Source organism: Colossoma macropomum, unplaced genomic scaffold, assembly GCF_904425465.1.
Source record: "Colossoma macropomum unplaced genomic scaffold, Colossoma_macropomum, whole genome shotgun sequence".
NCBI classification, from domain to species: domain Eukaryota; kingdom Metazoa; phylum Chordata; class Actinopteri; order Characiformes; family Serrasalmidae; genus Colossoma; species Colossoma macropomum.
The window spans coordinates 37,064,216-37,081,373 of NW_023494788.1; the positions used below are offsets into that span (position 1 = coordinate 37,064,216).

The window sequence follows — 17,158 nt, forward strand, 5'->3', positions numbered from 1 at the left end:
ACACCTCTGGTCAGATTAGTTAAAATAAGTTAACATATGCTCTACAGAATACGTTTAAATGTGAATTTTAATGCAAATTTTAGTACGTAAGTTTTTTTTATTTGCTGAGTTTAACATTTTGATTGTAAAATGTGCTATAACTTTTGAACAGGCCACAATTTATGGTTAATTTTTTCTCCATGTCAAAATCATTAAATAAACTTTTATCACTTCAAAAGTCAATTAAGTACTATGAAAAGTGCTACACACATAAAAAAATATTATATTATTATCACTAATAGCAGAACATTTGGGTGAACTGGTTGGGTCTGTCGTCCAATCAAAAGTTAGCAAAGCTAACAATGCAACAATGCAAATAAAACCAACTTCATCTCCGAATATCAACTAATTATCCATGAATGCACAAAGTGATACAGATCTGCTCAGTTTAGTACAGAAGAGCTTTTATTTCAAATCTGCAATTCATTCATTTTTTTTACAGAAGGCACAAAGAATCAGCTAAATCAGAAAGACGTTTGCTGGAAGGCTTCTTTCAATATCTCATCTTTTCCGCAGCTCTGTTTACTAAACAGTCATGAACAACAGGGTGATTTATTATGGCACAAAGGAGCCAACAGGGTAAAAAGCTGTAACATTTCCAGATAAATCCTGATGTTTTATACAGCAGGTGACAGTCAGCACTATCAGCACTATTAATACTGCTTCAAAAGACTCATCAGAGCCCTGATTTGTTGAGAAAAGCAATATGAAGTCTTGGAAAGCAAAATCAGAAAGCAGAAAAGCTTCACTCCGTTTCACTCAAGATGACCCAAGTTGAATATGTGGTTCATTTTTAAGTGCAAATATAAAATTATGGAATTACTGCATCTAAAATCACGTTTATGTCAGATGGTTGCAGTGTCTTCACTCCATCTCCCACCTGAAACAGAGCAAACAGAACTGCACTGTAACATTCAACAGCTTTAATAAACACACAGCAGGATTTCTCTAATAATAATGATGAATACTTACTATGGTTTGAGTACATAGTAAGGGTTCTTCAGTAAAGAGAATGGTTTTATTTAGAACTTTAAATTCTATACAAAACCATGATTTTTTGAATGGTGAAATTCTATACAGATCCTTTTAGAAAATGGTTCTATAGGCAATAGCACCAAAAAAAAGTTCTTCAACTGTTACAAGCTTGACATTGAGCAGAAGACTTTTTGGTGCTATATAGAACCATATACAATATGTTCTGTGTCAATCTGAAGAAACATTTTACCATGCAAAGAACCAATTAAGCATGAATACACTCATAAAAAAGATTCTTCAAGGGTTCCTTAGTAAAGGTTCTATATAGAACCATGAACACTCAAAGAACCATTTGCATGATTAAAGGGTTTGTTGCATCATGACATTGTTCTTCAGATTGACAGAGAATGTGTTGTATATGGTTCTATAAAGAACCTCTCTGAAAAGAGTTTTATATAGCACCAAAAATGGTTCTTGTATTGTTACAAGCTTGATACTGTAACGATTACAGAATGCTTTTTGGTGCTACACAGAATCATCTACAACACATTCTCCATCAATCTGAAGAACGATTTCATGATGCAAAGAACCATTTGATCATGCAAAGGGTTCTTTGAGTGTTCATGGTCCTATATAGAACCATTTTCTTTACTAAAGAAACCACAGAGAATCATCTTTTTTAACAGTGTAGAACTCATGGTTCTAAATAGAACCAGAGACCCTTTGCTAAAGAACCCTTGAAGAGGGTCCCACTTAACTGAATATACGATACTGTGCAAAACTCATTTTTCTACGAAGTGTTTATTTGCTCAAAATATTAATCTTAAAACAATTACAATATCATATCAGCAATAAATTTTAAAAATCTAATTTACAGAATTTTCCACTTAACTAAAAAAAACAAAGCCTAAGTTCAGTTATTAAAGGGAAATTCCACCAATTTTCAAAACTGCTACTTGGGTCTATCGTTAGGATGTAAACGGAGTCGTTCAGAGTGGGTTGGTGTGAAATGGTGATAGGAACCAGGGGTCACCATGACTACAACACAAATATTGACATTTTATTTACTATCTGAAACCACCAGTGAGTCTACATGTGTCTTCTGAGTTTTTATATGGATGGATTGATGATGTTAAAATAGTGAAAAATCTGAAATAATAAGCTTTCTTTGGGTCTATTTTGCCTCACAGTGCCCTGCATGTATCCCTGAATGAATGGATTAAAATACATTGATTAAAATATGTTTTAGACCAAAACTTTGTCACACAACTACCCTGAGAGAAAGTCTCAGACATCAGGCTGAGTATTCATAACCATTTCATGTAATAACTTTCTGTGAGGGCTTTTAGAGGTGGACGTCTGGTTCCTATCACCACCACTGTGAACAATTCTGACTCTGTAAGTTTCTCTAGAACAGAGCATTTCAAACCAAACCAAAATGGTGGAGTTCCCCTTTATGTAATTGTGAAAAGACATTAGCTACTGGACTAAAGTACAGTTCAAATTATAGCTTAATGGTAAATGATACTGTGTTTGGCTGAGCCAATGCACTTTAGTCCATGTTTATAGTTTACATTGTGTGTTACAGTGTCAGAAACCAAATAATCAAGTCTATTAGAGATACTGAACAACTGCAGTTAGCACCATGCTAATTGATGCACGTAAGCTAACATTATTTGCTATGCTAGCCTCGGAGCTCCAGTGGTAAAACTAAAAAAGCGAGAAGCAAAAGATATTTGACTAAATTATTATTATAACATGTATTGAAAGCTACACCAGCACCAGACCAGCATAAACCAGAATAAACTATCTTAGATCAGTTAAGACCAGCATGGAATTCATGCTTGTCTATGCTGTTTGTTTCACCAGGGCCACCGATTAGCATGGTGCTAACTGTAGCCTATAAAGATGCTTGTTATTGTTTTTAGCTATGTTATTAGCTATTAGTTATGCTAATGTACTTCAGTCCATGTTTGTAGACTGCAGTGCATCATACAGCATCAGAAACTACACAATCAAGTCTATTAGAGATACTGAACAACTCCACACAGTTTGAGGCAAATGTGAGATTATTTAGGCAGGCAGTTAGCATGTTAGCTATCTGATGCATATAAACTAACATTACTAGTTAGGTACATTAGCCTCATAGCTCTAGTAAAAAAACTAAAGAAACAATCTTCATACTTCAAACATGTATCGGCTGAATTACCACATTTGGGTTAAGGGAAAAAATGTAAGTAAATTTGATTTTCACCAAACGATCATTTTAAATCATTAAATAGTAAACCGTGTTAAAGTGCTGTAGTCTGGTGTTAATGCTGAACTCACTCAGTGTTGGGGTTGTTGTTGCTGGTGGCTCTGATGATCATGTAGCACAGCGTCAGAGCGCTGAGGACGCCGAAACTGGCCACAATAAACCACTCTTCTGTCAACAGAGTAAAAGGAGGAGGGGTCACTGTCCGCAGTGGACGAGGCCAGGGTCAGCGGAATCATCACGGCAGAGCGGAAAGAGGAAGAAAACGAAGAGAAAAACGAAGAGCGAGCGAGAAGAAACGACCTGCAGGGAGAGAATTAGCGCCCCCTACTGAAGGCAAAAGAGAGACACGCTTCAGCAGACCACACGGAGGGAAGAGGATGAAGAGGCAGACAAAAATGAAAGAGAGCGGCAGCTGCAGATCCGCTTCACACACACAGAAACATAGGCAGTGTCGGGAAAACTTTAAAAACATAGCATGTTAAGCTACAATGTTAAAGCAAGATATATTTTTTCAGTGTAGCTTTTCTTGAATGTAGGCAATACAGCAGGAATGACTAGCGGAAATGCATAATTCGCTTCTAATTTAGCACAAAAACGTTGTCAAATGACATTATCAGCTTAACAATCTGAGTAGAAAGTAGAATCTTTGAAAGATGCCGATGCCCCCTGCGCCCCCCCCCCCCTGCCCTGCCTTTTGCTTTAATGAGAGCGCAACACTCGAGCTGGACTCCACAAGTTTGTGTAAAAGCCTCTGATGGGTAGATCAGATTCACCTCAAAGTGTGAGCACGAGCTTAACTGGAAAACACCCAAAAGAAGAATCTCGACTATACTGTAAAAAAGTGCAACTGGCAGTTTTTTAACATAGTAGTCAGTAAACTGGTTAATCTATTATCTGCAGTTGTATTATGTCAAAATTTAACAAATCATCACTGTCCAAAGAAAATACAATACAATTCTGTCTTCCCTGTCTTGAATATATAGATAATTAAACAAACTGTATTCCAAAATGTTAAGTTTATAGGAGGAGTCAAGTTCATACGGCAAAAATCTTTTTCACTTTCAATTTAAATGAATATAAATACATTTTATTCCAGGCAATTTTGGAGCTTTTCTACCGCGTATTTTGAGATGTGTCTGCTTCTGTTTCTGTAGTTGTAGAGCATTCTGGGTACACAGTGGACTGCTGTGTTTCTGGAGAGAGCGGTGTGAAGAGCTGAAAACACTGAAAAATGCTTCTCAGCGATTGTAAGAAGCTGGAAATATCTGTAAAAGACTAATGACTGCTTTCTGTTTCTATTCGCATTTTAATTGATTTGGAAAATATCATCAGACTTAAACTAATAGCTTCAGTACTACAGTGATGCTACTGCCCAACCCCGATCACAGAGCGGCGTAAAACCCCCGTTAATATGAAGAACTGCTTTTATTGTCTACTCACAAAAAGACATGCTGAAACAACATGTTCTGCTGGTAATGCAAATTTGCGAAGTTCTCCTGTTCCACAACAACAATGAGCGCTGCTGCAGGAGCCTGCTGAGCGGTCAGCTAATAAGACAGCGCTTAATCACAGGGAAGCTTGTTCATATTTATGAATCGTTTATACTCTTTTCATTCATTTTAAATGTTGAAATAGATTTTAAACTGTCTTTCTAACCCTTCAATTACCTGAAACACTGACTTTTTTAAAGGCTATGACACGAACATGAACGGGTCAATACACAGGAAGCAGAGCGAGAGAAAGAGAGAGAGAGGAAGAGAGAGTGCGAGTGGGAAGGAGAGAGAGAGAGAACAAACAACAAGAGAGATAAAGAGAGAGAGACATGAAAAGAGAAGAGAGTGAGAGAGTGAGAGAGAAGAGAGAGACTGAGAGGGATAAAAAGAGACAAAAAAAGAAATGTAAAAAAAGAGTCAAAGATAGAGACAGAGAGAGAGACAGAGAGAGAGATTAAGATAGAGAGACATAAAATAAGAGAAGTGAGAGAGAGGAGAGGGAGGACAGAAATAGATAGATAAAGAAAGACAGAGAGAGAGAAAAAGAGAGAGAAGGAAAGAAAGAGATACAAAGAGAGAGAGAGATAGCAATTAAGAAGAGCGAGAGAGAGAAACAGGGAGGATGCTGTGGACTCTTACTGGTCACTGCGATGTTGATGTCGGTGCGGGTGGTCAGTTCAGAGTCGGAGGGCAGTTGGGTGGAGCTGGAGAGCCGCAGTGGCTCCAGACTGACGCTCTCCGACAAGTCCACCAGCGCCCCCCGCTGACTGGAGCTCTGACTGCGCGACACACGCTCCATATCAAACGCCACGTTATCCACACATGGCAGATTGGGCTGTAACACATACACACACACACACACACACACACACACACACACACACACACACACAAACACACACACACACAAACTGTTGTTAAAGCAGCGTTTTTACAGCAGGTTACACATTAATTGTGGAAAAACTTCAGCAACGACACCCAGAACTAACTCGTTAATCGCTCCTGGGACAAAATGACCTTGTGTCATTTTTTTATTATTATTATTCTTTTTTTTTCATGATGAACGGATCAACAGAATTGCTCCAAAATTACCTGGAACAGAACTAAGAACAATTTTCCTTCTCCTGTAGAGTCACCATCAAATCAATCAAATGACACATTTTGTTGATTTTCTAGGTGAAAATAATTTAACACCTTCTCCACAGAGAACACACTTCAGCACATTTTCATACACCACCACTCTTTATTTGCTTGATTTTAAAAGAAAAAATAAAACATAAAATAAAAAAGTGTAACTAACTTTTTCACCAGTCACATTTTATATTAATATTCTTTCCCCCAATACGTTATAATGAGCAAATAAACAGTAACTGTGCAGTAAAACGTGCAGAAGTATGTTGTCTGGAGACAATCTGTTATCTGACTCTGTGCTCGGTGCTCATCAGATGCAACTAAACTCCATATGAGTGCATTAGAAACATACTACTACACGGAAAGAAAAGCATGGAAGTCCGGAAAATACCATCCTGCTTTCTCTTTGCTTTGTTAAAGGGGCACATAGATATAATGGAAGTGTGTCAGTTATATATTTTTTCATTTGCTGCAAGTTAAGTGTTTTTCACTCGTGTACAGTGTTAAAGGTCGTGTTACACATTCCATCTTGTAAACTCGTGTATCATCTGAAATCCTGAGTTTACCAGTTGTAAATATGACTGTTGGCCGTTCAAGCGCAATATAGGTGGGAAAACTGGATTCAGCACCACCTAAAAACAGCACATTTTTATGCCACTTTAGCTTGGAGCTAACATATCAGTGTGTTGCTAGCTTGTTAGCTTGGAGCTAAGACAGCTTGTGGCTAGTGCCGTATCTTGGAGCTAACATATTAGCTTGTGGCTAATGCTTTATATGTGAGCTAACATATTAGCTTGTCACTAGTGCTTTATCTTGGAGCTAACATATTAGCTTGTGGCTAACGATTTATCTTTGAGCTAACATATTAGCTTGTGGCTAATGCTTTATATGTGAGCTAACATTTTAGCTTGTCACTAGTGCTTTATATGTGAGCTAACATATTAGCTTGTGACTAGTGCTTTATATGTGAGCTAACATTTTAGCTTGTCACTAGTGCTTTATCTTGGAGCTAACATATTAGCTTAGGATTAGTGCTTTATCTTGGAGCTAACATATTAGCTTGCGACTAGTGCTTTATCTTGGAGCTAACATATTAGCTTGGGGCTAGTGCTTTATCTTGGAGCTAACATATTAGCTTGTGACCAGTGCTTTATCTTGGAGCTAACACATTAGCTTGAGATTAGTGCTTTATCTTCAGGCTCTACTATAGTTCTATAAGTTTCTCCGTAGTTAAGTACAGTGTTTTTTACTGCACTCTTGAAAAAGATGGTTCTTCAAGGGTTCTTTAGTATGGTTCTATTTAGAACCATGAGTTCTTTGTAGAACCTTTTGCATGCTTAAAGCGTTCTTTACATGGTGAAATGGTTCTTCAGATTGACGGAGAATGTGTTTGTGGTTCTATAAAGTACCTTTTTTAAAAATGGTTCTATATGGCACCACAAGTTTGACGCTGTAAGAATAGCAGATTTTTTGAAGAACGATTTTACCATGCAAAGAACCATTCAAACAGGCAAATGTTTTGATATAGTGAAAAAAACATCTTTTAAAAGTGTGTGCTATTGTTTTTAGGGAAAGGTACTTTCACTTTTGATAATATTTAATATTTAAATCATGTTTATTTGTTTGCAATTTTGCTTTGTTTTACATACGGTCTGTTTTGGCCAAGAAGAATCCCTCATGCCTGTGATTGTGCTTAACCAATAAAGTAACTCTGACTCTATAGCACTCTGAAGGAGCATCTCCTTTAACCACTAGAGGGCAGCACTGCATTACTTTATAAACAGCCGAGCCTTTCAAGTACCAGTCACTACTACAATACCCTCAATGCACACTGCAAAAAATATATATTGGCAAGTGAAAATATCTTAAGCATAGTCAATATATTTAATATTTGACATTATGGTTATTCAACCTATTTATATTTTATATATATATATATATATATATATATATATATATATATATATATATATATATATATATATATTTGTACTTGTTATAAGTAATTACAACAGTCTAATAATGAGAAACATAAGCTATATTGACTACACACTTCTTGAAGGGTGCTTTAGTAAAAGGAATGGTTCTATTTACAATCATGAGATCTATATAGAACCATTTGCATACTTAAATGGTCCTTTGGTTCCTCAGATTGATGGAGAATGTGTTGTATATGATTCTATATAGCACCAAAAGGGGTTCTTTTGTTGTATGCAAGCTTTACATCATAACAATAGTTTTTTGTTGCTATATAGTACCATTTTCAAAAAAGTTCTATATAGAACTATACACACTATACACAACACATTCTCCATCAGTCTGAAGAACAATTTGGCTGTGAAAAGAACCATTTAAGCATGCAATGGTTCTATATAGGACTCAGAGTTCTAGATAGAACCATTCTTTTTACTAAAGAACCCTTAAAAAAGGTTTAAGATGTTTTCACTTGCTAGGATATCATGTTTTGCAGTGCAGGTTCTTCTAGTAAAGAAGTTAATGATGTTACCTTTGATACTGAAGCTCCAGAGCATGTGTCAAAAAAAACAACCACTTTACTTTAAAGCGCTGCATTGATGTTTGCATGCCTGTTTATAAAGTAATGCAGTACTGCCCTCTAGTGGTCAAAGGAGATGCTGCTTCAAAGTGCTATAGAGTCAGAATCACTTTATTGGTTTATTGGCTAGTTATGCTTGTTTAATGTTCCAAAAACACACCTGATGAATGACGTCTGAGGCGGTGCAGGTGTCCATGGTTTCAAGCCGATACCAAACACTAAAATCTTGATTAAAGCCTGCTAGGACAGGATGTGACAGACTAGGGCAAAGCTACACGTGAATAAGGTTATACATGAGTTTGTCAGGAGATTTGCTATCTTGAGCCTTTAAAGTGATGTACTGTTTAAATCACGGAACATGTCCTAGCATCATGTTTATGTTACCAATTACCTTCAGTGCTCTAGAAACTAAAGAAATCATTATCAAATAAATCACAAAGATTTGGATTTTGTCCTAAAACATCCTCCAGAACAGAGCAGATTTACAGCTGCTGTTTTTGCTTTTAACCACCAGGTGTCATTAATGTGCACTGGAGTTTGTCGAGCAATGAAGCCTTTTTCGACACAATTTAAAGAATATCGCATTTCGGTAGGAGAAACAAACCATAGATATGAGTTTACCATAATAAATGCTTAATTTATTTATTGTTCTTTACATATTTATGTAGTCTGATTACTTTTTCCTTCTTCTTTGCACACAGTTAGGACTTTGTAATATGTAACTCACACAATTTGGGATTGCAATGTGCAATAACCATTCGTATTTAACATTTAGTCGGACAGCATGTTGGTATTGTTCAGCAGCGTCACATAATGCTGAGGTAAAAGTCCGTATGATGATGTTTGGATCCAGGCTGTTTGGGGTAATTTGGGGAAATTACAGAGATCCTTCATCCAGACGAATCGGCCAGTCAAATCAAACACAGATTACATTACCGGACCCCTTCTGCTAAAACTAATCATACAGTATGTGATATATTAGAGTTTTGTATGGACACATAAATATTAAAATCCACAATAAACTGCAAGGTATTGTTGATGAGTTCCAAAGACATTTGGAACAGCTCTTCCTTCAGCTGAGAATTATAGATTCCACTCATTCAAAAACAGCTTTTTTTTTTACTTTGATAAGGTTACAAAACTCCTCTGAGTTGTGTATATCATTATAGGCTGTCTGTTATATTTCTAGCCTCTGTAAGAATGCACAGATAAAATTACTGTGTATTTTTTGTAGTGTTTCAATATTAAATGTTGTACATTGTTTACTGTGTATTGTACTACAACATCTTGATGCACTAGAAACAATTACTACCGGCACTTCATGTGGCAAATTCAAAGAATCAATCAATCAATCAATCAATCAATCAATCAATCAATCAATCAATCGTTCAATCAATCAATCAATCAATCGTTCAATCAATCAATCAATCAATCAATCGTTCAATCAATCAATCAATCAATCGTTCAATCAATCAATCAGTCATTATGGAACTGCTATCAGCAACATGTGATTCACGCAATCAGGACTACATTATGCAATAGTTACTGTGTCTACTATACCACACAGTCTAATTTAGACTGTTTCAGTGCAACATATAATCAGTACAAAATATGCAATTATCATGTGTACTATAATAGTACTACTGTTACTAGACTGTCGTCAGACACTATAAGTATAAAACTACTACCTCAATATAACAGTTTAGCACCTACTTACAATGCTTGTCCAGCATCTATAGTCTTATACTGTCATGTTTACAATATATTGTTGAACAAAAACTTCTATCTCCAAAAACTAATCCTAACTTTACAGGTGAATGACAAACATTATTAACCTTTAATGGAAGTTAATAGAACAAGATCTTATTCTGGTCTATTGTTATCGACCCACCCATCATGTAATATTAACCCCATGTAAAGAGAAGCTGGGTGTGTGGGGCATAAAATTGTGTAAAAGCGCCATAAGCGGTTTGTTCCATTTCATCCTGCGCCATTTCTAAACCAAAAAAAACCTAAATGTTACACAGTGCTGCTAACTAGAAGAGAGGAGCTGGTTAGCATTAGCTTAGCTAGCATGCTAACTGCTCTACTTTCCACAGAACAGGTTTATTTCTGGCTCAAACTCAAGTTTAGATGATAATGACTTAAATCTGTAGGAGTGAAGTTGAGTGACTAAAGGGACACAATTATTACATAATTGTCTTTAAAAATTATGACTTAAAAATGATGCCAATTATTTAGGTCTACAATAATTTCACAGTCGTTTCCCAGTACAAGTGAATTAGTGTGCTAGAGGCTTATGAAAGTAAAAAAAGTTCTTATTTTTAATTTGGTACTCTAACATGTTTAGAAGGCACTGCTGAGTAATGTTGGTGGATTTGTTAACTATGTATGTTGCTGATTCTACATTTTTCAGCATGTCTGCTTGCAGAATGAGTGTTTTTTGTGTATATTTCTTTTTGCTTATATACAGTCTTGTGTAGTTTTACTTGACTCAACACATTAATCTAGTGTACTATTGTGTGGTGTATCATTCTAACAGAACAACCGGTATTAGCTACTAATCAAACATAGCTAGGAAGCAAGATCAGCCAATTTTGCCAATTTGAGCTAATACTTTAATACTTGCATTCAGTGATCAAGAGAAGAAATTATATTGTTAATCTCTCCATGGTGTTTGGATCTGTAGCTTCTTAGCTAACCCAACAGTACTTCAGCGAGGAGACTACAGGTCCAAAGAATGCCACACACCACCATGCAGGTTTGAGTCTGACTGACACGAGCCCAGATAATGACTCATCTTTAAGAGTGATTGGTGTTGAAGGGCAAACCTGTTCTGTGGTGCTTGGAGCTGTAGCAAGTAAGCTGCAATTACTAGCTTAGTTAGCAGGCCAAAAGGACCACACACCACAGTGCAGGCTTGGAGAGCACAAATTTGAGTGACAGTGAAACAAACATGTTCTGTGGTGTTTGCAGCTGTTAGCTGTCGCTGAGCAGCCATGTAGTTTTACTAGTTCTCACTGAGTAACACATCAGACAGAAAAAGAACCCATAACCAGCACAATAGGCCAAAAAAAACATTTAATTCTACAGTGGAGGTCAACAGCATGTTCCCAGTTAGTAAGAGGCCCTGACCGCAAAGCTGGCAGCCTGCTGGCTTTTTGTTCAGGGTTTTCCCGAACAAATGGTGGTTAAGTAGAGTATTAGATAAAATGCCATTTTTCACTGTTCATTTTCCACTCACAACCAAGTTACTTATTTTTCCTTCATTTTTGTCTTTCATTATCCTTTATCAATTATTTCGCAAATAATTTTAACAGCATCACCATAAATAAAGCCAATCTAGCAGAGTGTCTGCAACAACATTTTCAACAAGATCCTTTTTTATAAGGCCTAGTCAGTTATATCAGTTGTTTGAAAATATCTTGTAAATGTCTTAGTTTATTTTCTAAAAACACAGCCGTGTGCACATAAAATTTTTCTGAGGAGATTAAAAACTAGTTAGACCTGGCACGCAGGACGATAATCTGGGTGGTCCGATATGCTCGCTATCTGGGGTGAAGTGATTAGAGGGTGCTCATTTTTAGATGCTAATGCATTCTGTATTGCAGTCTTTAGCAATGACAGTTTTCAGACAAATCTTGCAGACCCTCAATTAAACGTTAGCGGACGGAATGCGTTTGTTTGGCCGTTTACTACAGACGTGGGACAGAAATTTGACAGTGTTAAATAATTAGAAATAAGCAGTCCTTAATTATAAATAAACAATCCTGTTTAAATGGGGCATTGGTAACATCAATGAGCCCATAACTATATGTAGTGATTTTATGTATGTTAATGTGTTTGACCATTTCCTGCCCTCTCCTCAAGGAATTCCAGTATTATTTGTAGTTTTTAATCCAATACCAGCTTTATCAAATCAACACTTCATTATGTTAAATCAGGTGCCACTGATTATGGAGTTTAATAAATTCATGTGATGGCTGGAGGTGTCCAGGAGAAATCTGGACCCAACTTTGCTCTTCAAACTAGCTTACATGGTTTTGAGAAAGATACTGTCTTGTTACTGTTTACTGTTTCTGTTTATTTGCATTTATTCGAATGAGGCCTGGTGGTTTCGTGGGTGCTCACCATGATGCCCAGAGCTTTGAGGATGTTGAGTTTGCACATTGGGCAGGTGCAGTGTTCATTCAGCCAGGGGTCCACACACATCTTATGGAAGACATGCCTGGAAAACAGGAAGAGATACGGTCATTAGTGTGGTCATTGTGGTAATTTCCACATTTGAGGTCATTTAATCAATAGTTTTATTTTTATTATTAGTAGTAACAGTAGCAAATATGTGACAGTTCTTAATGTTCCACACTTATTTTAGGACTTTGGGATGCATTTTCTTCAAAACAATGGGATCTAACTAATAATAATAATAATAATAATAATAACAACAATAATAATAATTGCAAACTGTGTGACTTTCAAGGCAGCAATATGGATATGTTTAGCATATAGAAATTAAACTCTGCAAATAAACAGAAATTACGCACAGACGTCCATGTCCCAATCCAGTTCTTCAGCCACAAGCAAAAAGGCTAATCGCAACACAGTAAGTTGCACCGTTCCATTCCTAATAATTTTTTTTTTTTACGTAATTTAAAACTGCATGTTGCCCTTTACTTGAGAGGTATGAACTTAATAGCTTTAAAAATATAAAGTCATTCATTATATAATCCTAATTAGTACATGCGGCTTGTTAACAAGTGGAATATGCATTCCTGGTTATGGTATTTGAGCCAATCAGGTGTTCTGTGAGGTAGGCGGGGTCTGAACAGCCCTGTTTGGGGATGTGATTACAAGGAAAATAGCAAAAAAAAAGAAAGCTCTACCAGGAGGTGCGTCCACCTGTAATATAACTCCACTGCTGGAAGTTTAAGTGGTGCCACAGTGAAGCATTAGTGGACCCGGTGAAAGAGCTTTGAGTGCCAGTGCTGCGTAAGAGCCTTTAATGTGCTACAAGTGTGTGTGTGTGTGTGTCTGTGTGTGTGTGTGTGTGTGTGTGTGTGTGTGTGTGTGTGAGGAGGGAGAACAATTGGCCCAAAGAACTCCAGCAGCGTTTTATTTGCTGTGATGGAGAGAGAGTAATGCATAAATTAATGATGAGGGTGTTCACTACACACACACACACACATACACACACCCACACACACCTCAGTAGATTGAAAATATACTAGACTGCTCTGTGTGTGTGTGTGTGTGTGTGTGTGTGTGTGTGTGTGTGTGTTATTAGATACTGGACAGTTTGAGTGCATTTGGATCACTCTACTGAACTGATTCAAAGTCATTAAAACAAATGATTGAACATTTCATTTTGCTATTATCAAAACAGTCACAACACTGAAACGTTACCAAATGTTTGAGTACTGACTGTTTCAGTAGTGACAATTTTAGCTCAAACCCAAAAACACAGCCAGTACATGACCAACAGACACAGCTTTGAACACACATAAAATCATTATATTCTTCATTAAAACACAAAACAGAACTTAACTACAGGAAATATGACTATTCTTCATGTTCCACATTGATTTTCAGAGTTTGTGACACAATTACTTCAGAACAATGGGATATAACTGCTCACCATGTGGCCATGAGGGACAGGGATGCAGCCCCACTTCCTGCTCTAAAATGCACGGGCGTGGCTAAAATAAGGCTCCGCCTACAGACTAAAACTCTTCGTGTTTCCGTAGTGACATGAGCATGCGGTACGGCATTTTTAGAATATTTTCTTTTTTGTTAGTTAGTTAGTTAGTTTTTAGTTCCTCTAACATGCAGTTTCTGAGATATCGACTTAAATAACCATCTCTGGGATGTTCTGTATGATGGGAAATTGTGGGCCTGTTTTCATCTGTCTCATGTGACGTCACTGAAAAGGTGTCTCAACAAGCTCACTAGTTCAGTATTTAGGGTTCTGCTCAAGGAATCAGACATATTCTACTGCATCCCACTGCTAAAATCCTATCTGTACAGAAGCCTTTATTGAGGTTGTTTATGGACTAATATCTCCTAGTCTAGTGTATAGTAGCGTTCATTAAGATCGTTTATAGACTAATATCTCCCATTCTAGTGTATAGGAGCGTTTATAGAGTTTGTTTATGGAGTATTATCTCCTGTTCTTGTGTATAGGAGCATATATTGAGTGCTGTATCTCATTAGCTGAGATTGTGCTGAATTGAGCGATAATACTTGATGGCTCTGTCAAAAATAACATGACGCAAAGATATGCAGAAGCAGAAAGGCTTTACTGTAGACCTGAAAGAGTCAGTATAGACAAATAGCAGCTGTTATGAAGAACCAGAGACACCCACAAAGTCACGTACGTACACATACTTTAAAGTGGATACATTAGACACAGAGGGGTAATGCAGTAGGACGTAAATTGAATGGCTCTGACTGGGTCAAGTGATGTGCCATTAGCTTGGCTCTGGCCTATTGATCAGGAACAGAAGGCCTAGCACTCACACACACACACATGGTCAGAGATAAGGAGAAAGATAAACAACTTTTTTTCACTGGTTTTTAACATTCTTAAATGCGTGTCATACATCTTCAAAATATGCCTGACAGGCTGGTGCAATGTTTGATCAATCAGTTAGAAAAGTGATTTTCTGATTCAGCTTTAGATCTGCTTTTGTGTTTGGGATCCACCAGTGGGCAGTAAACAAATTACTTGCAATGTGATTAGAGAAGATGTTGTTGTCAGCTTAAGTTTCATTTAATGGGCTGGTGAGAAGAAGAAAACGCAAAACTAACTCCGAAGACTGAACTTTGGAGGTGTGTCTGCAGATTTCTTAGAGAAACTGAAAGTAAATCTCCTGAAAAGAATGGAAGTAATGAAGGTTAAGAGTGGACTAAAATATATATTAAGTTGCTGAGACTTCTGTGTTAATAATGTTTTCTGCTTTTTTTCTTGACATTGAATAACGTGTAACTTCTGTTTAATGGCTGTTTAGACTAGAGATTAAATAAATGAGGAATGAATTGGTCTCTGTCTTTGGCACAGTGCAATATAACTAGCATTACTCAGCCTTTACATTATTATTACCAATCGATGGGTATTATCAATACAACCCTTTACTCATCAATATTCATCAGGAATTTCCGCAGCTGAAAACATGTTTTACATTCTACAAGCATTACATAATAACAATATATGTTACATATATAATATGTAATATACAACTCTGGCTTATTTCATTAATGAGCACTGTTATTGTCAAAAAACTAAATTACTATTATTATTTTTATTATTGGACATCTGCTCCACTTCACCTTCTCTCTCAACCACATGTTAATCATTTCCTTTAGCTCAGCATCATCTTCCTTCTTCCATCTTCCTTCTCTTGTTCTCTCCTTCCTCTTCTCATTTATCTTCAGTATCAGTCTCAGTATCCTTGTTTTTGTACTCTAAGTTTTTCTTTCTTCTTCTTTGTGGTCTGATGCTGACAGATTAGATCATCCTGAAACTCACCAGCTTGTGATTTGTTCTCCTCTGCAGTTTCAGTCTGATGTCACTGCTATTTAGGAGTTAGTAGGCAGCTGCATGTTTGACGTGGGAGAACAAAATGTCCCACATTAAACATGCATTTACTGACTTTTTTTTGTCTGTCTGAAATCTTTTTCCAGTCTCTTATATGTTCTGTGGGTTGTAGTGGCTTGTTTCTTGTGTGTGTATGTAGTTTTGATAAAAAGGGTAAACCACATCAGACTGGTGACTGGAAAAGAGTGAAGCTTATGCAAGGTTCCTCTCTTGTTCACTTTTTTTCAGTCATGCTGTTAATTTTTAATGCCAAAGTAATTCCAGCTGTGGCCAGCAGGGGGTGCAACGCTTGCTAAGGTTGAGCACAGAACAGAAATCTCATAAATGAAGAAGGCCGAAGCTTTGTGCGCTAAACCAGACCAGCCCCCCTTCTGTTTACCGACCAGCTGGGTTTCATTGTTCACAATCCAACATGCGCTTTGTAAATAATGATTGCATAATCCACAAAGCAACGTAATAATGGTTTACTTGTGATGCATTCATAAACATAACCCTAACAGTAACACAGGCCTTAGGGAGATTACATTTAGCCTCATTTAATCCCGCTGGACCGGGGTTGTTTTGAAAGATCTGGCTCTGCTGTGGAAGAGATAATAGAGGCTATCAGGCCAGAGAAGCAGACAGAGGTGGCTAGCAGATTCAGACATGGTCATATTTTCCTGAGAGTGAGACAGAAGAAACTCTGTGGAGATGAAGGTTTCATGGTGCACTTAGAGAGCAGTGTTTAAAATCTTAATCACTGCAGCTTTAGCAGAAAACTAAAACAGGCTCAGTATGAACTGCAGGCTAAATGTTGGGAGAAAACTAGTCACAGAAGAGTTTTTCTATGCTGTCTATGCTAATGTTTTGCTGTTTTTCAGAGACCCCAATATTGATTTTATCACTGTAAATATCAACATCATGGATATATATCAAATTTATAAGCTAGTCAGCTAGTCATCTAAACTAGCTCAGATTCTTATAGCGAAATAAGGTGTGTTTCCCAATGCAAAAAGGATTATTACCTTATCATCCATCCTCGACTACAGTGACGGAATCTACAGACATGCATCTACCAGTAAACTGAAAAAAAAGATGGTTCTTCAAGGGTTCTTTAGTAAAGAACACTCAAAGAA

General features: G+C 37.0%; 1 protein-coding gene across 3 annotated transcripts in view; it reads right to left on the reverse strand.

The window, feature by feature from the left end:
* The window catches only part of rnf130 (ring finger protein 130), an 81,120-nt gene that overhangs the window by 3,109 nt on the left and 60,853 nt on the right, over positions 1 to 17,158 (reverse strand). For 2 of the 3 annotated variants that reach the window (XM_036569292.1, XM_036569293.1), the window contains exons 7-10: positions 12,581 to 12,677; positions 5,404 to 5,599; positions 3,343 to 3,439; positions 423 to 919 (exon numbers count right to left, since the gene is read on the reverse strand). In XM_036569292.1, the coding sequence (XP_036425185.1) occupies positions 904 to 919; positions 3,343 to 3,439; positions 5,404 to 5,599; positions 12,581 to 12,677 (406 nt within the window). In that variant the 3' untranslated portion in view covers positions 423 to 903. Of the gene's footprint in view, positions 1 to 422; positions 920 to 3,342; positions 3,440 to 5,403; positions 5,600 to 12,580; positions 12,678 to 17,158 lie in introns of those variants that run through there. The other variant, XM_036569294.1, reaches the window with a different exon arrangement.